Below are 24,482 nucleotides of genomic sequence, written 5' to 3'. Positions count from 1 at the left end.
TTGGCCGGTCTAAACTGGTTTCCCCCCTTAAAGTAGGGCAGATGGCTGAAAGGTATATATATATAAAAAAAAAAAAAAAAAAAAAAAAAACCTCAGTGCCATAAAAACAATTTTAAAATCGAGGCAATAAAACAAACTGTTGCATTTTGAATAGAATTTGACTAAATAGCTTCAAACTTTAATAAAATATAAGGTTATTTGATCTGAAAGACAATCTAAGAACCGTTCCAGATAGGCAGTCATTTCGAGGCAAAATAATGCACCCGTAAACGTTCAATCATTTTCAAATCAACCGATTCACTAAACAGTCGGGTTCATTCTCAGTTGACTCAAAAATACAAAAATTGTTCTATAAATTTAAAACATCGCATCAGAAATGTTTTAAATCTCAATTTGAAACCTGTAATGTGCCAAAAGAAGGCGTACAAAAACGAAAGCATGTATGCGAAGTACAATGTCAGTATTCAACTTAATTAAACTATGCTAAATTAGTTGTTAGGAGATTTTGTTTTTATTTTTCCTATTAGTTTACTCGTTACTGTAATTTCTCTCAGTGCACCTAATTGAGGCTTTGTTTCTCATTTCTCGAACCAAACATCCATGCAAGTCAATTTTGCAGTTTTGTCCAATAAAATATCAACTCCCTTGATTTTCAACGAAAGTTGTATGCGTGCCTTTCGAAGCTACAAAGAACCCTTTCATCGTTATAAGATAATGATAAGACAGCAACGGCAAACTTGTGTTCTGTTATACGTTTTACTTGTCTGTAAAAATTGAACCAAGGTTTACCCCCTTTGTCCAGTTTTTACAGATAATAACCCAAGATTTTTCGTCGACCGATTTTAAGAATGAATAAGTAAAACACATTTCTTAAATAAGGGTCTATTTGTTTTTTGTTTTTTCTTTTATTTTTTCGCATGACTCAATTCTCTGAGGTTGCAGAAAAGATCGCATATGATGTCCGTGAAACTGAAAGATCGCATATGAAGTTTTCATTGAAAATATACGTCTCATATTTGCTGGTTTTATTCAAGTGCACTGTGTTGGCGCGAAGAAACTTATTTATATTGTAAACTTTGTTTGAACTAATGAAAGTGCGGAAGTAACTGTAAAAAACAAATACAATGAAAATATAAATTGAGTGAAGTAAATATACAATGAACATTATATTGTCTATAAATATTTACATTAGTGGCCTGAGTAAATTCATTACTGAAGAGTTAATGGTTTACTTTGCAATCGGAGGGACCCATTGCAACTTTTTTTTTCGCTGAAAGAATTTTATGTTTGTTCAGAAGCATGGGAATCACTGTTTGAGTTAGTAAACAGTTTTCATTTATATGAGTGACATTATCAGGATAATCCTAAAAAAAATATTATAATTAATTCTGGATTCAAAGAAGAGATATTTCATTTTTTGTTCATTAGCTATAATATTCCATTCTTTTTATTTATTTATTTTTTATTATTATTTATTAGTTCTTTCTTGTGCATTGATTTTCAGAATTCCTTAATGTAGATTGCACAAAGTCTTTTTATGATACGCGTAGGCACAAGATTAATTTAAAAAAAAAAAAAAGCTTCGGATTGCACACAGTCTCAATTACTATGAATTGTTCAAAATTTCAAGTTTCAAAATAATTAAGAGAATGGTCGAACGTATCAAAGAAGTCATTTACAACGATAATTTTTAAGCTACTTAAAATAGGCTGACAAAATATTTATAGTATTTAGTATGTAGTATTCAGTACATTGTTACATTTTAGAGTTGAATTGATTAGTTATGAATTTCTTTTTCTTCTGTTGTTTTTTCGTTTTATATGGAACTTACTTCGATGAAAAACAAAGATGGGGAAGCACCGTTTAAGAAGTAATACCTTTTGTGAACATACTTATGTATTCGAATTAGAAAATAAGCTACATAGTTAGAGTTGTACCTTTTTTTTTTAAAGTAAGCCTTGAATTGATGCATGAAATGCTTGCTGTAATGTTTTTAAACAGTTATCCTTTAAAAATAATTTGTTGCCTGTTAAATATGTGTTTGAACATTTAGGATTCAATGTAAGTTAAATATATTATAGGGTGTCCGATTCAAATGTACAGACTTTGGAGATATAGCTATAAAGTTTAAAAGCATCCGAAAATTAAATTAGATACCATCACTCACAAAGGTTTCATTAAAAAAAAAAATCAGTAGATTTCCACGCGAGCTCCTTTTGCAGCCCTCTTGGTATATTTGGCCAATATCGCCCTCGTTGTGCTGAAACTTTGTTTTCAATCGACTCAACTGTTCAAATTCGGTACATTTGATTCGTACATCCTGTAGTGTTTGATATGTTGGGGAGGAGAGGTATATATTCTACACATATGCTCTATTAGTCGTTAAATGGTTGGCGGAGGGTAATGAAGTGACAAAGATGAATTTTCAAGGGTAATAGTCAGTGGCCCTTGAATACTTTTTAACAGGTTGTATCTAGTGTTTTGGCATTTCAGCACTCAGCTAACAAACGTAATTTAACAAAACAATTTTTTGTTTTTTAACTTGACTCCATTGGGGTTTTTGGCGCATCAAGCGCCTTCAAAGACTTACACTACCCCATTTTTTAACTTGGAGAAATCGGCATTCTGCCTTGTCAATTCAATGGAAGGGATAGTCATTTATTAAAGGGAAATCAGTAGGCGATCATCATCAAACCCGCCCCCCCCCCCCGAACGAGGAATACTAGCTTAGCTATCGAAAGATAGCGTCACAAGTCACCTTCTCAATTTAGATAGCAGGCTAAATGAGAAAAATTTTCTCTAGTCTCCTGTATCAGTAACTACTCAACGACCAACCGCCGAACTTTCGGATCCACAGATTTAATGAGAGCGTACAGAGCTTGTACTCGGTGAGTATTTGTGGACTCGGGCATCAAACTCGCGATTCCCCGATATCTTAACATGTGATTCCGCCGCACACTCTCGCGTTTCTTTATTCGATTTTTGGAAACTTGTCACTCTACTTTTCCTTTTTTAATTAAACATATTTCCAATGGGGGAGAAGTTTCGAACACACTGTCAAAAGTTCTTCCCAATGCTTTGAATATATGGATAACGAGTATCCAGTGCATTGATTAAATTTTAAACCTAAGACAAATCATTCTTTAACCAAACAAAACCAGTTTTTGCTTTTTTAATTGAACTTTCTGAAGTTTGATATAGTAATTAATTTTCGCGGAATTCGCCGTACTTCTGGTAGTGAAAAAATAACGCATAAATTGAATGACATTTAGGTTTTTTTATGAAAAATTTCGAAGAAAATATGCTAAGCACGCAATAATTAGGCGAGTGATGAAAAATACCATTGCTAGGAATTATTCCCTAGTGAAGGAATGGAGGACTTTTCTCAATTTATTTGGTCAGAAATCTGGCGGAGGCCGAAAATGGGGGAAATGTGTCATGCAGCTAGGGATGGAAATGATTATTTAATGCGCCATCTTGTCGTTAGTTTTCCACTGAAATGTAAGAATTTAGTAGACTTTTATGTTGTTGGCGGCTTAGTTCGGTCGTCTTTCGGGCAATGACTCGGTAGCGCGTTGAAAACAGATCTACAGAAACCAAATGAAGTGTCGAAAATCTGGAAGGAAATAAAATGGAAGTAAAGTAAAATATTAGCGGGACAATTTCATCATTTCTGTACATGGGCCATAATGAAACAGGGAAATGTCTTCCGTTTTTTCTTTTCTCGTCTACAGAACTTGTAGAAAAGTTGTCCAACGAGAAAGTTGAAAGTAACTGGAAATCAAATATAGAAAATTCAACTGTGGGAATTGACGGATTTACAGGCTTAGGTGCTCATTGCAATGCATTTTGGGCGTTCCTTCGTCTATCACAAAACTATTAAACATTTACCATGTGCATTTTGAATCCTCTTCGGTGCTACTATGACTATGGTCTTGGGCGACTCTCACATCTTGACGTTTGGGACAAGGTAATTCCGCCACTAACGAAGGACTACGGTAAAAGATGAATTCCCCCCCCCCCCGATTGTTGCAACAAAACAATCCATTTATCGAATCCTTGCTTTGTTGCATGAACGTTAAAGAACATGGACTCAACGTCTGTATAGTATAGTGCATTCAAATTTTAAAAAATACCAGAAACAATATTCCAATTATTTAGCCTCTGTGAAACAAAGATCTAACATAGTTGGTGGCGTTGCAGTTAGTTTTGTGCAACAGTCGATACATTGATCACAATAGGATTGCCCTTTGTTAATTAGTAATACCATTTATAATATAAGAACATCATAATCTTAATTCCATCATTTGGAAAATGCTACTTCTCGATATTATTCAGCAACTAATCACTACGCTTAATATTTAACTAGGGGGATCCGCCCCTGATCGTTTCGCTCGTCAACCCCGTTTGCCACCAGCGTCGGCTCAATGCCACTTGCGGTGGGTGAAAAAGCGATGATATTAGTAAATCAATTGCTTTACTTAAACCAGCCAAACTTGTTTCATGAAACTATTACCACAAGTGATGTGATATCTCCAAATACTTCGGGGTAAATACAGTAAGAACCAATTATCCGGGAAATTCGGGACCATAGCTATCCCGGATATCTGAATTTTCCGGTTTTCTGGATCGCTAAAAAGAGCTTTTGCCCGATTGTTTATGAAACTTAAATTACTATAATAAATAGTAATACGTATTAAAATAGGAAGAAAACAGTTCAGAAATGCTTATCAATATCGAAACATTAAAAACTACTAGTGAGAGAATAATTTAAACACCAAAAACCTTAAGTTATTTAATAAGACCTGAGACCCTCACATTCATTTTGAAAAGGAAAAAAAAAAAAAAAAAAAAACACCAATTTTCGATATTTTAAAATAAAAGAGAACGAAGGAAAGGGCAAGAAACAAGTTTTTGAACGTAGTAAATGTGCGATTCTTCTACTATAGTTAGTGTATGAGAAAATTTGTTTTCATAAACGTGATTTTTTTTTTTTTTTTTCACTTTTTGTAAAGGTTTGGCGTTAGTGATTATTGATAACTATTGCTTTTGCATTAAGTTAATACCAATTGAAATTTAATTTATGAGTTCCTGCAGCCTTATTACAGTCTTGCGTTTAACGATTTCTAGATTCCACCATCAACTATCCGGAAAATTCGAGAATCGTGGCGTTTCACGCGCTTTTGCGACGTTACTTCCGCTCTAAAAGGTTTTAATTAAAGGCTATTCAATAAAATATTGCATTATAATGTGACAATATTCATTTCTTTAGTTTTCAGTTGGAATAAAACACAAAAATTTCAGACTTACGTGTGTACTTTTTAGTTCAATAAAATATTCCGGAAATATTTCCCTGCGTTAAAGACAACCCTTTGAAGTTCATTTTTGTAAAAGTTTTCCCGAGTTATAGATGAGTAATATTATATTTATTAAGAAACCGCTCATTTTCTTTTAGGTATTTCAGAAAAAATGCTTAGTTTTTCAAAAATTGCCGAAAATGCGTATTTTTAAAAAATAGCGGGAAAATCGGCAAAAGGTTGCCGGTTTTTTGGTTTCCGGATAAAAGGTTCTGCACTGTAATGCAACTCTAATTCTACAAAATTCATCAAAATCTTAAGAACTACGTGAGTTAAGTTGTTAGACTTGCATCAATTTCCACTCATCTACACCAGTTACTCTCAAAATCAGCCCTGCCAAATTTTGTACTTTTTTTTCTTTTTTTGCTCACTGGAGATAAGGTTACAGGCTCACGCGCACAAAACGCTTTTCACACCAGCAGAAAAAAGAGCAATGGCTGAAAAGGATAAAAAGCCACTGAATTGGGACCTAGTGATTATTCTGTATGTTGCCTTTGGATTAAAATGTTGTTTAATGTTTACTTTAATGTTCACCGCCCTGAGATAGCCATTCTTAACACTTTACCTGTACAGTGTGACGGGGGGGGGGGACATCCTCGTAAGGGCAATGCTCCAGGGCCCTAAAGACCACCACAGGCTAAAGACCCCTTAACCTCCCTAAATATTTCCATAATGCAGTCCCTTGTAGTATGGCATTGACATTGTACTGTTGTTGGCTGGAGGATACCGTGCCCCGAATGTTTTTTTTTTTTTGCAAAAATAATATAAGTACAGTTTAAATTGGTTTCGAACCACCTTTTCTTTTGGTGAGTACCCCAAACAGTTTTTTCTAACTACAGCACCTCATACACAAGAACTGAATGAAGCATTTATCAGATAAGTACAAGGGAGTCAAATCGTTATTTGAACCTTTATGTGAACTAAGCTTGCAATTACCCTGGTTAGTAAGGAATATTCAGTTCTTATTGAAAGTGTTATGCCCAAAAATAATAAAACTACACAGCAAATCTTAATTTTTTAATCACATGTCTATTTGTTCCTAGGAAAATAATTTGTTTATTACTAGAAACAGCATTAAAAATCAGAACACCAGACGACTGAGCTAAGACCTTTTTTTTTTAAATCACAAGAGAAACTTTGAAAATACAACCTGGCAAGCGAGAGGAGGGGGAGGCATCGAGCTTCGGTGCTGTGAGTTATGAGCAACTCTGTTTCCCCAAAATTTAGTTAAACCCTTAATTTACCTTAATATTTGAGGTAGAACGTTAAAGAAAACATTAAAGAGTGATCGAATCAAGCTTGAAATTTTCAGTAAAGTAACCGAAAGGGTTGGCGAAGTTTATGCTTTATCATGTCTTTCTCAAAGCCGGAAGCCTGCGGTAATTCACGCTATTCATTTCAGTCTGCACAATTTCAGGACGAATCTAAAGTTAATTGAAAGACAAAATAAACTGAAGCGAATGGCACCCTTTGATATTTAAATGAGGTGAAATTTGCATTTTTCATTCTCAATATCTTCCTTATATTATTTGACTCATAATCAACGTTTAGTGTTTAAAGATATGTACGTGAGAAAAAAAAGACTGACGGTCAAATATAAAATAAAATAAAATAGTAATTAATTCAGCTAAGTATTTGAGAAGAAAAAAAAATGCTTCAGGTCTGCTGCTTTCTTCCTTAATTTGATAGATTTTTCTAGCAATTTGAGAGGAGTAGCGTTCTTCGAGGCAATCAGGTGACAAGTTCAGGCAAAACTTTCCTTTAAAAAAAAAAAAAAAATAAAATACAAATAAAAACAAACTAAAGTTATATTTAATAGCTATCACGAGATTGAATCAAAGTATTTTTCCCTTTTTAATCATATTTCATTCCTTGCATGCTTTTAATTTTTTTTAAATGTTTAACATTTTACTTGTTTGAGTTATCGAATTTATGCTTCCAGTAGCCAGAAACAAATATAATTTTCGGCGTTTTAGGTTTCGAACTATTTATGTGACTACCTCTTTAAACTGCGGGTTGCATATGGCACCATTTTAAGGTGCCATTTTGCCACCAATCGCACTCTTAAGGGTACCAGAGGGATCCAAATGGCAGCATAAGAGGTGTCAAACAGAACCAAATGTCGCTTTTAAGGGTGTACCATAGGGAGCCAACTGGTAATCTTAAGAGGGTATCGCTGGTGCTACAAAGTTTCACCTTAAAAGGTGCCATAGCCTACAGTTTTAATAGCTCATAGAAATGAATAAATACCTTTGTGCAACAAAGTAACCGTATGAAACAATGTAATTTATGCACAAAAATTACAAGAGGTTGCAAACACGTGTTTCGAGGTTTAAAGGAACCTCTTTTTACAATGCAAAAAAAGTGAGGTTTTTGATGTAAAGTCATGAGATAAAAGACGAGTGTTTATTTTATTGACCATAGTTCGTATACATTTTGAACATTGTGACAATCAAAAGCTATTGCATTCATTTGAAGATGGTCTGTTGTTTTCACATTCGATTAGGATTGGGCCGGTTCAATAGTGCAATTCATTATAGTCAAAATATTCAGATTAGGCAAAGCTCAATTTAGCGAGTAACGCATCGATTGTTTGCTGTCTAGCATCTAGCACGTTTCTCAATTATTTTTAATAATATTCGAAAATTTATGTGTTGTGAGTTATTACAGAAAAAAAACCGCACAGACGCACACTTTTGTGAATTGTATTTAGCACACGTTTCTAACAAAGTCGTAGAAGTGAATGTATGTCTTTAACTTAATAGTTTAAATTCCCTTTCATGTTTTACTGTATATTATTAGTTTTGTATTGCAAAATTGAGGAAAAACGAAATTTTTATTTGTCCCTTCGGTTTTGCTATAAACACAGACACGACTGTTTTTTAATAGCCTATCGCAGGAGCCTCCAGCTTTTTTACTCAAGAACCACATGTATTATACTTTTGGTGACGAAGCGCCAGCAATGGAACATTATGTCAGTTCAGATGATTTAGTTAGCGTCAGTCCCGCCCCCCATACACCCACGATTTTTTTTATTTTTAAATTCAGCGCTCAGGGGTGGTTTTTGAAATTTCTTGTGTTTAGTTTCTCTTAAAAGAAAATATCACTAAAAAAAGACATTTAAAAAAATATTTTTATTCATTTTTATTTTTTAAATTTTATTTATCTATTTATTGTTTTAAGCTTTCCGTGGGCCGGACAAAATTTGATCACTGGCTGGATGTGGTCCGCAAGCCTTTGGATGAGGACACCTGGGTCTAGCGTAGTTCGAACGCAGCAGAATCTAATGAAATACTCCTTTCTTTGCAACGGGGAAGTTAAAAAAAAAAAAACTCTTTTCTTAACGTAAATGCAGCCGAGCTTCATTGAGCTGTCAGACAAAATTTTTCAACTGGTAATGCCACATTTCTTTCGTTTTCAAATTTAGCGGAATATATATCCGGTACTTGTTGAAGCCGAGATTTGAAATTGCTACCCATGTGCTTTCCTAAACCCGGTACTTAAAGATGATGGATGGATTTTTTGAGTATTTTTACCCACCTCCCTTATTCTGAATTGAAATTAGTCGTCCTGGCGGTTTTACGGACGATTATCCATTCCACGTTTATTAAAAAAAAGTCTTTCTTGCTTAGAATTTCATTTGCAGATATTTACATGAAATTGGAGAACTTTCATTAAAAGTTCATTGAAAAATATAATTTAAACCTCAACATTTTCTTTTTATAAATTACATATTTTCCCTAAACTACCTTTATGTTTTGCAATAGTCTTTTTAAAATAAATAAATAAATAAATAAAAGAAGAAGAAGAAGGAGAGGTAAAACTAGTTGCTTGTACGCTAGTGCTCTAATAGATATGTGCATATTGACTATTATGACCCACCAAGGGCGGATCCGTTCTTCCGGTTTAGGACGGTGCCATTATCGGAAGGTGAGGCCATAAGCAGGACTGTGAAGTCAGAGAGAAAATGACCGACTCTGACTCCTAGAATTTTAGACTCTTTGATTCCGACTCCGATTCCTGTACTTCAAAATCAGTTCGACTTCGTCCCTGACTCTGTTACCATTGCAGAAATTCAGACTCGGAGGGAAAATGACAGACTCCGATTCTTAGAATTTCAAAGCCTTTACCCCAAAATAAATCTGACTCCGATACCGCAGGCTTGGACAGAAGTGGAATGGGGTGTCTGAGGTAAATTTTTCGAAATGTAAACCCCCAAAACGCAGCATTAAACTGTTTTTGGTCCCTCATAGGAGGTCATGAACCCTATGACTTCCATCTCAACACGCACTCATTGACCTCTCCCCTTACAAGAAGAATACTTGTTTGCGCCACAAAAAATCACTAAGATAAAATGGTTAAAGTAATGTAATGAACAAAAAAACATAGCACTTGTCAATGTTTTAATTTGTACTCAACTGTTTATTTTTACTCACTAAATTATGCTGTTTATACTGCATATTTAACTATTTATACTTTGCTAGTAAGAAAAATTAGTTTTAATCATGGTTTCAATGGTTAAAATTTAGTTTTTGTATTTGACTTCGGTTTTTTTATAAATTTTTATCTTTTACATCTTGAGCAAAAACACCAAGGCTACTTAAAGTGATGTTACGACAGAAAATAAACTTTAAAACATTATTACAGCAATGGTGCTTTTTGATAGTTCTGAATTTATATCAAGAGCTATTTTTCTTTAACAATCAAATAGTAATAAATTACGTTGTAATCTGGCAAATTCAATAGAATAATGTAAAAGTTGTGCATGATAGTTTAACAGTCCTTTCTACAATGTGAAAAATAATCAGTACCAAAATCAGTACCCAATCTAGCATGTTTTCGTTTTTTTTTAATCTATACCTGTTCACTTTGAACTTGTAATAACCTTTATTGTTTCTGTTAATCTATATCAGCACTAAAATTTACTCCTTATTGGAAAAATAAATAATAACTGAACGGTGACGAGAGAAGTAAAGATTCCCACTAATACTGTACGAGATATCAATTCTAATTGCACTGTTAATTAATATGAAAAAGAATTATGTCGCGTCGAAATCTATCGCTAAAGTTGACAACTTGTGTATTATCTCGGCTCTGTATTGAACTCAAAAATAGATGCGACCTGTTTCACAAAATCGCTGAAAAACATTCTCCCTTTCCGTGCTTATAAAACAGAAAAATCTAACGTTACACTCGCAAAAACTCTCTTTTCCATAAAAGGCTATAAACGTCAGTTGCACTTTTCATTTCGATTTTAAACTGCATGCAAACGCCGTATAAAAACTGACAAGATTGCGTTTTTCTGGTTTTCATCCTTTGAAAACTTGAGCTTCTTTCTGCCATAAACACACTTCCTTCTCTATACCTGTTTTTATGCAGAAACTAGTTCAGACAATGATATTTTTTAGCTCGAAGTTTCAAAACGGTGTACGATGTGATGCTTTAAATGCACGATTTGTATTTTAACTGTTTTTATTCTTGAACTTAAGTTATTGAAATTTAGCACATCGGTTTATTAAAAATGAAAAGATCTGAAGTAGAAAAACTAGGAGTCAATAAAATTGGATAGGAACCTTAGTGTTTTGAGCTCGTATACATCTTGCCATTGCTTAATTCATCCCCATAAGGTCTAGAGGCCCATGCCCATCCAGCTCCGAAGGCCCTTGAAAAATATGGAATAATAAAAAATTATGACAAAATATAATTGTAATAAGTTTAATAAAATGTTTAAAATTGAAAGAGATGTTTAGAGGGCACACACAAGTATGACTTTTAACATTAAAACAGTTATTCTTTGCTAGGCAAGATTTCATTTAGGGAATTTACATCGTCAGTTAACCCTAGACTGCACACTGCAGCATATGCAAAAACGAAACAGGTGTGTGGTTGGAACTCTACAGCACTTCGATTATACTGTTGAAAGGGTACAGATACAGATGTATATACCCTTTGCACTGTACAATCGAAGAATCGATTGCTTTCACAGATGTGCCTGGCCAACCGTCATAAAATTCCTGCATCTCACCTAGTCTTTTGAAGCACAATTATAGATTCCTCTGTGTTGATCCTAATTTGAGACGATTGGTTTAACCAACTATGATGCATGATTATATTAAAAACTTTATAATCTGGGAAATAGCAACGTGGAGTTTTAAGAATCAACGATTGATAACCATTGCTTTTATGCCATATTGTCAATCCCTGTATAGTGATATAGATTCATGTAAGACCTGTTATGACCAGCCGCCTCTTTCTTGTGGAAAATACTGACTTGTTATGATCAATCCACATTAAAGAAAACCATTCTAGTTGCGCTGATGATTATAACTACAAAATAGCACAAATATCAATAAGAACTGCAGACACGTGCTTCGGGGCTAAAAGAAACTCTTATTCAATGAAAAAAATGAGCCTGTGGATGAAAACACATTCGATAAAATCTACATAACATTTGGGCCTGATTGGAAAAATATATGATTTGTTTTAATTCGATGATTAATGAAATTTAACTTTTAATTAACTTTTAAAAGGTATCGACAATAAAACATTTAGTTGTACTACCTGAGTTACATAATCAACAAGGCATGCGAATTGAGGAGTCCGGTTTCGTTTGCTCTAAACGTCTAATTACTCGAGAAGAAAAACTCCATTTTCACCAAACAATCCGAAACTTTAATCATCATTGACGTTTCTTTTGTAACATTTGTACCACTTGGACTCTAAGCCCTCAAAGTCTTAGTTTCCAAGTCTAGGCTGAAATAACCTGTCGTCGGCCATGACAGAGTGGAACTGCTGCAGAAGTGGAAATGCTCAAAAATAAACATTATTTTAAAGTTCAGTTTGGGTTGAAAAATGTTCTTTTATGACTGTACTATTGTCCGTGTTTTGAAATTTACCAGAATTTTTTTAAATGTTAATGATCTCTGGTGACGAAATTTGATCTTGAGTCTAGCAGTGTATGGTCCATAGATAGTGGCGAAGCAGCTCCCGACAAATGTCCTCAGTTTTATGAATACATCACGAAATACACAGAAGCAAAGGGATATAAGTGGCAAAATGAAAATTTTTTTGAAGGTAACTCGTCCAAATAATAAAAATTTCTTCTGTTTTGGGGCAAGATATGACTACAGTAGGTTGCTGTTATACAGAATGCTTTGAAAAAATATTTCAATGAATGCCTATACCCAGGATTCAAAGGGCTCGGAGCAAGAATGTGATATGCCACATGATATGAAGTTTTCAATAGGCCAACTTCCAACTTATAAAAAAATATTTGCAGAAGTTTTCAAAGGAGTTATACGTTCTATTTTATGCACTACTAAAACCAGATATGTTTTTCTCCAAATAACATAATCCAGTGTCATGTTTATTTCAATTTTAGTTACGAGAAACAAAAATTTGGATCGAAAAGTCACTCCTTGTGACTTGTCACATTTCTGCCCCGAGCCCTTCATTTGAGGTAGTGAGAAGCAAAGGGATGCAAGTGGCAAAATTAAAAATTTGGATATAACCATTACAAATGGTAGGTGAACCCCTCCTCTGTCTTGGGGCAAGAGAAAATACTAGTAGCCCTGGTAGGTGCTGCTGTACAGCATGATTTAGAAAAAAATTCAATGAAAGCCTATGTAGGATGTAATCTTTATACGCGTTTTACTCGAAACTTGAAAATGTCCACTTACATCCCTTTGCTTCTCACTGCCTCATTTGTACTTTTCACGCTCTTTCCTCAAAACTTAAAAGAAAGTCATCTCACATCCCTTTGCTTCTCACCACCTCATACCAACTTTCATCTATTATTGTGATTTAATACATTTTTAAATTACCATAAAAGCAACTGAACACAGACACCGCTGCGCATTGAAGTATATTGTTTGTGATTTATTCCAGGTTCGGCGAGCAACGTGACTTGGATGTCCTGGGTCTGGTGAGGGAGGGAGCGAGAGCTGTTGAGCGAGATGGACGTGTCGGGGGCAGAGCAGGGGGCCCAGGGTCCCCGGGGCTGGCCCTATGAGGGGCCCCGCATGGGCGACGGCTCCGGCAACCTGCTGGCGCCCGACGATGTGGACGTCTTCTTCCATTCCCTAGACAGCAACGGGAACCCTGTCAACCCAGCCAGTTACTACGCCAGTCCTGCGGCGGCCAGAGCAGTGCACAGCTACAGGCCGCCACACGGTAAGACTCGTTCCTTTTGCTACTCAAGTCTTTCTTTTTCTTTCTTTTCTTGGTCATTTTCGCCTTGTCTCGCGACGGAAACGTGGCGAGCCTCGCCGGTTTCGATGTGTTGCGAAAGATATAAGGAAGCAGAAATCGATAAGGGAAATTTGTGAGGAAACTCTTTTAGAGGCGAACGAAAAAAAGTTCTTTTATTTTGGAGCTTTCAACCAGGCCTTTCGCTTCAACGTTTTCTTTGTTGGGAGGGGGGGGGGGGAGCAGTAATGTGCATATTCACAATGCATATTACACCGAAAAGGATAAAAAACCACGTCCACATATATGTTTATTCATTTACTCAGGGTTGCGCCCCCCCCCACCACAGCAAGGATATACCCCTTAAATATCGCAAAGAATCCCCCCCCTCCAAAATAGAAAAATACCCCTCAAATTTCAAAGGCGTAGTCTGCGCAATGCCCCCCTAGGTGGGCACCCCTGATTTATTGCTCAAAGCCGTGGAAAGGGGGGGGGGGCAATAGCGTCAAAATGCGTTTATCACAAAATCACCAACAATGCGCCATACACGGAGCAACTGGCAAGCTAACAAACTTTACGTGAATAATATCGAACTAAGGTTATTGGTGTTGGATTTATTGAAATACACAAACTACAGCAGAGGAGGGCAGGGAGGGGGATTATGGCACTGGTCTGTGCAATTGAATTTTTTAGGATTTTCCTAACAAAGAATTTTAGTTTTTTTGGACAGCTCTCCTCCTTCAGGGGTACTTCACAGCATTTGGGGGAAGAAATAGGTCCTCCTGCTTACTACGCGGAAAAAATAATTTTTTGACTCTCTTAGTATAATTATCGAAGTCATTCATTTTTCAGATGAACATTTTTTGAATTTGTTGTTTATGAAACTAAGTTCGTTAAAACATCTTTGTGCATTTAATATTCAAAGATTTGAATGAAATACTAGTCGTATCGAAATTGTTGAACCCAATTTGAAGTTTATTTGAGGATCGATTGCAAAAATTTCTATAATCAAATATCTATGAATTTCTTTTTTTTTCTCTCTCTCTTAAGCTGCTTTATTTTAAATTTAATAAAACGCCATAAATTTTTTTCACAATTTTTCTGATTATCAGCTTTAAAGCTTTGTCTAACTTTATTTTGAAATTTTCTGAGTATACTGAAAACATAAAAAGTTAAGAAAAGAAATACGGTTTTTAAAACATCTTTTGATGTTTCTTATACAAGGCAACTTGAACTGCAGGATAACTTAAACTGTTTGAAGCAAATTCCTTTTTGCATGATCACTCGTATTTGCTGAATTTAAAATGTCTTCCCTCACATAAACACAAACTTTTACATTGCATACCTTTTTTTTAGACAACAAACAATCTTTGGATATATTATTAACAATAGGAAAAAAATCGATGTTAATTTCAACTAAACACAAGTGTTCATAAAAGAACTAGTGGACTTAAACGAAAATATCTTTCAAAAGTAAAAATCATAAGTGCCTCACGGGGATAGTAATTTTGTTATAAATCCCTAAAGATATCTGGAATGAAATGCTTCGCTCTAATTTTTCCGTCACCAAGACATCACATGATGCCGCTTTCGATATTCCCCACCACATGAAAAGATTGATTTCTTCCAAAGCCAACTGTCAACCTTTCGTAAACTGACGGATAGGTCAATTGTTGTAAAACGACCTTCACGCTAATTGTTCTGTCGCGTTCCAATGGATGGCATTGAAACGACACAATGCGCCGTAATAAGTTCCGCACGGTTTTATAATTACGCAGACGTTAATAATCGTACTGGGGAATGTCACACTATTCTTTCTCGCTTTTAATGAGTAGGTGCGAATAATAATATTCGAAAATAAACTAATTCTGACGCCTTAATTTAAAATTTAAAATGGAACTTGTTCTACTTGACTTAAATGCGAATCGCATGCGCAGTAAATCCATGCATTTTTCCGACACGTTTTGCCTGGCACAGTGGTGTAGCGAGGGAGGGGGGGGGGGTGAAACATCCCCGAGAGGTAGTGGATTTAGCACAAATGTGATATATAATTGAATATGAAAAGACTGTTTTGATCAAACAATCCCCAGAAAAAAAAAATTGATCGGATAACTCCCTCCAGAAGGTAATTTTGATCAAAAACCTTCTCCAGAAGGTATTTTTAATCAAAAAACCACCTCCAGAATTTATTTTTGATCAGAAAACCCTACAGAAGGTATTTCTGGCTGCATGACCTGGCACAGAAAAATTCTGTTAGATTAGTGCACTTTTCTTTTTCTTCTCAGTAATAAGACAGGGACATTTGTCAATTGGGCATAAATTTACAGAAAGAGCCTGATATGATGTTGAAGATCCTGTAACTTCAAAAATAATAATACTAAAATAATAATAAATTTTTTTTTAATTTGCATTGTTTTCTTGCATGAAAAAGCTTTTAAAAATTTTTCAGCATCAATTAAGTTGGATAGTAAAAGTTATTCCGCACAATTGACACTTAAGGATGATAAATACATAGTCATGTGTGCTAAAAGTGTATTATATTGTACTGCAAATCTTCAGAAAATTTGCAGAGGCTGTAAATCTGCAGAATTGTTTAATACAATAGGAAAATTTAGTTTATACTTGTTTTTTTTATTAAATCGTAAGTTTTTCCTAGAGATTAATTCTGAGAAACTCAAGCTGAATCGAGTCCATTTAGGAGATTAATCTTTCTCTCTATTTCTATCCAGTTTAATCAAAGATCTATGAATCAATCGTACAGAGAAATACACCACCACCCTCCACCATTTTTTCTTTAAAACTTATAATGTATGGTAAAGCACAGGAACCTTACCATAAATCCTATCGTTGAATTTCTTGTAAAATTTAAACGTTGTATAAAAGCGGAAGTTTTATTTTTAGTTTAAAACTCAAAAAAAAAAAAAAAAAAAAAGAAAAGGAAAAAAAAAAATAACCCTGATGTGTGCATCACATGACTTCCTTTTCCTCCGGTTTAATGTCATTTCCCCATTATTGGCATTTTTAATATGATTCAATAGTTTACTCTAAATATCGGCAACAGTGGCCAAATTGAAACCAGATTTAAAGAAAAAATCGCCAAATTTGTTGCAAAGTTGGAAACAAAACTTGGTGACCAAAATACTGGCGATATATCGCCAAGTTATAACATCACTTGAGTTTACATCGAAATTAACAATGATTTCCCCCCAAGAAGGGGCAAAAGACCCCTTTAGAAACACCCGAATGCAACCAAAAGGGGAGGTGTAAAACTAGACTCCACTAGGAGTCTACGTACCAAATTTCAACTTTCTAGGACATACCGTTCTTAAGTTATGCGACATACATCCGCACATACGCACATACATACCTACGTACATACAAACGTCACGAGAAAACTCGTTGTAGTTAACTCGGGAATCGTCAAAATGGATATTTCGGGTATCTATACGTTCTTAGGCACTTATCCACGTGTAGTCGAGTCGAAAAAAAAACTCAACATTCATGCGGGGGTGAGCAAAATGGAAATTAAAGTCGATTTTTGAGTGGAAATTTTTTTGCGAATACAATACTTCCTTTTTTGTAAAAGGAAGTAAAAAAAAAAAAGCTTACTAAAAATAGAAACAAAATATATAGAATAAAGTACTTTAACAACAAACAGTATGTTTTAACTTACACGATAATGCGTCGGAGGGAAAGGAAAGATAAAATTTTCGGTTCTTACCAAATACATATCGATATTTTTTTTTTATTTTTATGTTACAATTTATCTTTGGATTTTTTTTTTTTTTTTTTTTATCGCAGTTAAACACACAGAGAGATCAAACAGACACTTGCTGTTTGAGGGATGACTGCTTGACTGAAGCCCATAATAATCAAAACGGGGTGAGTCCGGTGGCGGGTTTGAAGCCATTAAACAAATGTAAAAGCATGGTTTACATCCAGTGAATGCCAAGGCAATCATTAGATGACGTCTTCTCTCTACGCCATCTCTCCCGCTTCCAGTTCGATGGGCTTGGATCCCCCGATTCCTGCTCGTCCCTCGTTGATGATGCTTTTCGTTGAATTCAGCGCATATTTTGAGCAGATAAACTTTCGTTTCCTGAGAAGGTTGAAGAGAAATACATATATACATCCAGGTTTTTTTTTTTTTTTTTCCTGATCGGCCGTGGTTTAACGATGACGTGTTTACACATCTCGTGACAGAAAAAAAAAAAAAAAAGTTAGAAGGGGTGAAGTTGAGTAACTTACTATGAGCGATAAACTAGATTGATTTTCTATAGTATGTAGTTTTAATAAATCCTGTATTTACTTATTGGAAAAATACGGCTATTATTGTAACTCCAAAAATCTCCAATCGTAGAATTATAAAAATACTAAATTTTGCATGAGTCAGACATGAAGCATTTTTAAATACGTTTATAGCATTTTGTATTCGTTCTAACACGATGAAAATTCTATTTCTTATTTTTTTTCTGCTTCAATTTATGTACATTAACATACATTTAGGTCGCTATAACGACAACATCTTCATTTGGTATTTCATGAATAACACCAGAAAAGTGTAAGTAAATGAAAATGGAAAAGCGGATTTAATTATTTTTCTGTTTGTTTTCTTTTGAAGTTTCTCAATTGAGTGTGCTGATTCGCAAAACATAGACATTGTAAAAACCAACCGCTGAAGCCAAAAAACATAAATTCTAAAGTATTGATGGTTAAATCAAATTTAACAAACAGAAAAAAATATTAGTTATCACTTTTTAATCCGGCAATTTGCTACTTCGATATATGGAGGTCCGACTGTGTGTGTGTATATTTATATATATATATATATATATATATATATATATATAAAGATGAAAAAAATAAGATAATATAGTTTATTTTTTTAGATTCTTTTATCCTCTTTTAAATTATATATGAAGATCTTCATGCAAATTTATGTAGTGAAGCAATTTGCAAAGCTCGCAAGATCTTGTAATATCGTAACTATACTGTAGTGTAAGACTTGTACAACTGTATCATTGTTTTACTCTTTTCTTACGCAAAACGTGCAAATATTTTTATGTTATGTAATGAAATATGAGTACAATCAGCTTATACTTCAATGCATTTCTGTTACTTATCAAATAAATTAATAAATGAATAACAATAGTAATAACATTAATAATGCTTTATTTGTGAACACTTGCAGTAAAATATCCCATTATAGGAGACAGTGTACTGATATAAAAGAATAAAAAAAATAAACATTCAATAAAAAATTTTAAACATTTTTCATATTTTTAGACATCACATTAAAAAATCTCGATATAATAAGAATATTTAAAATAGTAATGATAAAATGAAATGAGAGAGAGAGAGAAAATATAATAATAATTAATGAATAAATGCATAAAAACATTAATAATAAGTTGTAGACTGTGGCCACAAAAAGAAAATTCATCCCAGCAATGAAGTTAAATGAATGAAAATTCAGATTAATAACGCTAAGCATGGTACGGCGAAATGTGTGAAACCTCATTTTTCCAAAGTTTCTGGATTATTTCAGAGCAAAAATTACACTAGAGGGGAATAATAACGAAAGCAGGAGGAGGGGAAAAAAAGGCTGGGAATGCGAAGAGCTTAATTTTGACTTGCGGCGTATCAACTTTTGCGATCAGTAATAGGTTTTCTTTTTTCTTGAAATTTCATTCGTTTTGTGTTTTTGCGCTTTTGTTTTTCTCGCCAGCTAGCGTTAACACTGAGTAATCATCATTTTAATAGGAGTGAAATCTAGCCGAGAATATGCCGACGATTATCATGAAAAGAAATTACTACCAGAAAACAAAATAAAAGAGGAAAAAGTTGTAAGATGAGATGGTCTTCGTCTGTGAAAAAAAAAATGAGTATATAATCATTGCATGGGAGAAACAATCCAGAAAAATTAAGAATTCGGCTCCATTATGTTTAGAAATTATTTACTTTTGCATTTAATGAACATATGCTCGGGCTTAACTGCAAGGACGGAAGAGTAATATTTTTCAAGCAAAATGGCGCAGGTTATTTTTAGTAACTTTGCGCAAGCTGTTGCACATTCAATTTAAATTCAACGAATGAAATAGGGATTTAAATACGAGTACAAGAAAAACTAAGTTTGATAGTATAAAGAAAAAAAAAAGAAAGACGTAACTGAATAAATAAAATAAACTATATTTAAAATAAAATTAAAATAAGTAAAACAATAATGAACAAAAACATTTCAGCAAAAATTAATGAGAACATAAAACGATTTACAAAAAGAGTCGACAGAGTTTAAACTACTTTATGGGTGGATATTCGATGTAAGAATTTATTTTATATATGTATATATTTCTTTTACTAAATTATTATCACATCTTCACAGTTACATTTGCCTAAGAAACGTGTTCACAGTTTTTCTATAGCCATGACTAATGAGAAAAAAAAAAAGAAAAAGAATCATAACCAATGCCCTTACACAACGAAGGCAGAAAAATTATTTAATTATTATCACTATTACTTTTTCTTCCATTATTGCTACTAATTGCAAAAGCAGTTTTATAACTTTTGTTTGCTAGTTGTTAATATCCAAAGTGGTTAAATGTTTAACCTTAGCTTAAGATAGTAAAACAATGCCAAAACTTAATTCAGTGCCTAATTCGAAAATTTTAACTTAACAACAAGGATAAGAGGAGTCATTTGTCCTCAAGGTTTTTTTTTCTCACACCAAATATCATGTCGAGTGTGTTTAATATAACACTATTCATGCATCAAGAAAAGTAATTAAATATATGTGACATCTGCAATTACAAAACGAAGGATTTGGTTTCATGTGGCTACCGGCCGTAACAATTTAATAAGCAGTAATGCACTTCATTTGGAATTTCCTCCTTCTTTTCGTTATGGACATAGCTTTGTAAGCTGATGCATAAAAGTGTTTATTGGATACATATTACTTAAAAATAAATGTTTACTTGTCACAGAAGCCAAGAATCACTTCAAGGGTTACACCATAGATGAGATTGTTCTCTCTTGCTAACCATTTTGAATGCGTGACCGAAATAAGATTATTCTATTTTAAAGCTAATCATGGATGAATGTTTTGTAAAAAATCTATGTAATATACATTTCTTAACAGAATTATTAGGATTTCTATCAAAAATTGCTCAACATTATACTCTTTTTTTTCAAATATTAGTGATGTTTGTACCAATATTTGTCTTAAAAAATAATTTACCTCATCTGGGGGAAAAAATGGTAGCGGCTCTTAAGAAAATTTTAATCGTGTACTTTTTTTGAAACTCATTTTTTTTTCATTCATCCAAAAGTTCGAAAACAATTAATTCTTTAGCATCTAACGCCTACCCACTTAAATGTTTCGCAGTATTTTTAAAACATGTTGTTTTAAAATACAAAATAGCATTTGTAGAAAGCTCTCTTACTTCTAAACGCAATTTTTAAGGGCTCATTTCTACTTTAAAGAGCTCGTTTTTTGTCAACTAATGTTTCTATTTTGAAGAATAAGGTTAGAATTTTAATGCATAATATCTTTAACTCGAATTTTCACGCGATTACTATAGAAAAATTCACATATGCAGAATTAGATGTTTCCTCCGTATCTTCCAGGATCAATATATGAGCCCTTGCTAAACAAATGCTGCATAAGGAATATGAAGTTGAAAAACGAAAGTTATTAAGTTATAAAAGCTACATCTCTTAATGCTTACAAAAATAATACCTTTTTTCTTCATTGGTAGTTTCTGAAATGTCTATGTTATTGCAAATTTTTACCGTATGTAGCAAACATATAACTCATAATGACGAATAATCGAAGATGTTTTACATGTGCAATAAACAAAGGGTTGGATACAGTACCTTCCCGTGTAAAAATAAAATTAAAGTGTTTACGTGATTCTGAAACATTTTCGGTTTCTGTTCTGTTTTAAAGGTCTGAATGGATGATAAAACTACAAAAGGCCTCTGCGTACACAAGAAAACACACGATACATTTTATGGCGCTCCATGTTTACAATGCATAATACTCGGTCACAGTTTGCTGGTAATTGCGCGTCGGGCTTCGCCGGTTTTATTCTAATTTATTTTATTATGTTTGGGACAAAGAAGGTTGAAGTCTAAGGTGCGACCTTGACTTACAGAAGACATAACTGGTAAAAAAAAACGACGATGCGAAACTAATAACTCCACCGATTTTGGTTCTTCTGGCCATTGTTCGGATGGTGTTAGCGTGTGGTATGTGCCAAAACGCGATGGGCGCGATTCAAGATGGAAAAGCTTTGACTGCAGACCGCTCGGCAATCAGCTGCGGAAGGAGCTGTCAGCTATTTTCTTTATTTTGAGAAAACTGTAACAATGGCTAGTAGGTCTTCTTCCGAACTTCATCGAATGCTAAAAACTCGAATCATTCCTTCAATATTGCTGCGTTCAAAGCTCAATGATGATTGGGGATTATTATGAGTTTCTCATTTTAAGTCAATGAACTGGTTAAATTTCTGTCAAAAATTTGTTAGGAATATGTAAATTATTTAAGTCGTTAAAAAGTGCATTAATAAATAATATCATTTTTGCTGTTTTTTTGTTCTGAAGACAGTTTTTCCTTTCCTCAGCGTGATCATTAAAACCTTAAATGGAATGTTCTAGTTTTGTCACAAACTTCAAAATACTGCAGCAACACTTTTTTACTTGTTTTTCGTTTCACGTGCCTATTTTGATTTAAAACTGAAAATATTTTTGAAGAGTTAAATGATTGTTATCATTATTTTTAAGAATGATTCAATAAAAACTTGACTAGAGCATTAAGCAGCTGAATGCATCGTCTGATTTAAAAGTATAAACTGATTATTTGAAGTTTTTTGGTCAAAAAGTTGCAATCAGAGCAGTGGTAAGTGAAACCCAAATTTTAAAATTTTATATTGGTACGCAATTTTTGAACCATGAAAAAATTAGCAGAATTTTGCTCAAATCATGTGTGGCGTGAAGAAAAACTGATATCCCTTGAGAACTAAGCTGAATTTCTCGTAAAAAGCTTAAAACTCCGTGAGAATGCTCATTGTGTTAATAGTTTTAAGAACAAATTCAAAACCTAAGTGGTATTACTTGCAACGTTTCTGTATCAATTATCTAAATTATATGCGATAAGGGTAAATAAACTCAGTAGTTCTAAAGCGCATCTACGTTAATCTTAAAGACAAACTCGGTGTCTTATTCTAACACATGTCTTCATGTAATGTGAAATAATTTACAGATGGCGCAAATAAAAATGTTTTGTAATTCTTAGAGAAAAAATTCTAATTAAGGGTTATTTTGGGATTGCATGTTAAAAAAAATGAATGAAATAATGTTATTTAGTGAGATAAACAACGCTAAAAGCGCAAAATCTGAATTACAAAATTGTACATACGTATTGTATTTCGATTTGTCAAAAAAAAAAAAAAGAATTGAATTGTTTAACACAGTAGATTCAATAAATAAACCTATCAAACGTAATTCTCGCCCTAAACGCAGAATGCGCCCCGAATCCCTGTTTGATACAGTTACAGTCGAGTCCCGACTTACGCGAGGGATGCGTTCCAAGACTCTTTTCGCGTAAGTTGAAATTTCGCGTTGTGGAAAAGGGTATGCGTAAAAACTTTTATAAACATACCCATACGATTAAAGACACTTGTAAACACCACCTCAAATTGTTAAAAACTATTTCTTAACTATACATTGCTGTTTCTTAAACAAAAAATTTCATTTTTATTTATTGTATTTTTAAAAAAACACCGTTTTATTTAACATAAAAAACTGTACGATGCACAAAATCAATGATCAATGGGAAAGGAAGACGTAAAGTAAACCACTACGGTATTTTACATTATGTAGTAAAAAAAAACCAAATGTATTATAGTTGTTGAAACTTTCTCTTTTTCCTTCCATCTTCACAAACTTTAAATGAGCGCTCTTAGGTGTCATTATATTTCATCAACTTTCCCATATAGAATGAAAAAAAAAAAAAGGAAAATGAGGAGTAGTTATTTGTATAAGCAATGGTTAGACTAGTACGATGTGAGAACTTCCGCTCTCAGAGATTCCAAAGGGATGAAGGTCCATTCACGAAAAAACAGCGATTCTCTTCGGAAAATTTTCATGTTGTGGGTGAAAAATTCGCGTTAGGAATAAAATTCTTTACCGGGGGAAAAAATCGCGTTATAGCCACTTCGCGTAAGTCGGATCGCGTTGTAGCGGGAGTCGACTGTACACTGTGTTTGTTTTAAGTGTAGTACACAATCTTGAAATGATTTATAAACTTTCAAAACAGATTTGTAAACCATTTCGGTTTCCAAAAGAAAGTCGAAAATTTTAAAAGCTTTGAAATTATATGTATCAAAATAGTTTAACCGCATACACATATGTTCGCTATTTCCATCCACTTTTATAACTTCCTTTATATTCTAGAAACTTTGATCGGTTATCTGTGACGCATATTATATCAAATCCGCGTCAAAGGGTTTGTAAACACTTGTTTTTTGGTGTACGTCTAATTCTCACTTATATATTTCTAAGAAAGTCTTTTTGTGATTGGGAGAGAAAGATAATAATATTACACCCAGATTCTCGTTTCGGTCGCAGAGAATGCTTCGGAAATTATGCAATTTTTATTCTAACATCATGTGAATCCGTTGAATTATAGTTTTAATTTCTAAGAAATGAAATTGATGAAGCCTTTCCGACTGATTCCAAAATACAGTTGTAATAATTCGTATTTAGAAAATAGCGATGTTACAATACTATGTTGTGCTGCAATAGTGTAAGTGATTAAAATTTTAATCAGTAATTAAAACTTTAATAATTGCTTCGTTAAAAAATTTTTGCAATTTTAATATTTGAATTGATTACAAGAAAAATCGACGCAGTTTATGTGTGTGTACTTTAAAAGTGTTA

At 33.6% G+C, this 24,482-nt stretch overlaps 1 protein-coding gene across 3 annotated transcripts in view; it reads left to right on the top strand.

Annotated features, from left to right (window-relative positions):
* Window positions 1-24,482, top strand: part of LOC129232821 (GATA-binding factor 2-like) — a 117,758-nt gene that overhangs the window by 16,835 nt on the left and 76,441 nt on the right. For all 3 annotated transcript variants that reach the window (XR_008581398.1, XM_054866931.1, XM_054866923.1), the window contains exon 2: window positions 13,245-13,529. Coding sequence is in view for 2 of the 3 variants with exons in the window: in XM_054866931.1 (XP_054722906.1) it covers window positions 13,313-13,529 (217 nt within the window). In the remaining variant the exon portion in view is untranslated. The remainder of the gene's footprint in view (window positions 1-13,244; window positions 13,530-24,482) is intronic.

The sequence above is a fragment of the Uloborus diversus genome, chromosome 1, assembly GCF_026930045.1.
Source record: "Uloborus diversus isolate 005 chromosome 1, Udiv.v.3.1, whole genome shotgun sequence".
In the NCBI taxonomy this organism is placed as follows: Eukaryota; Metazoa; Arthropoda; class Arachnida; order Araneae; family Uloboridae; genus Uloborus; species Uloborus diversus.
This window is presented reverse-complemented; position numbering and strand designations above follow the sequence as displayed.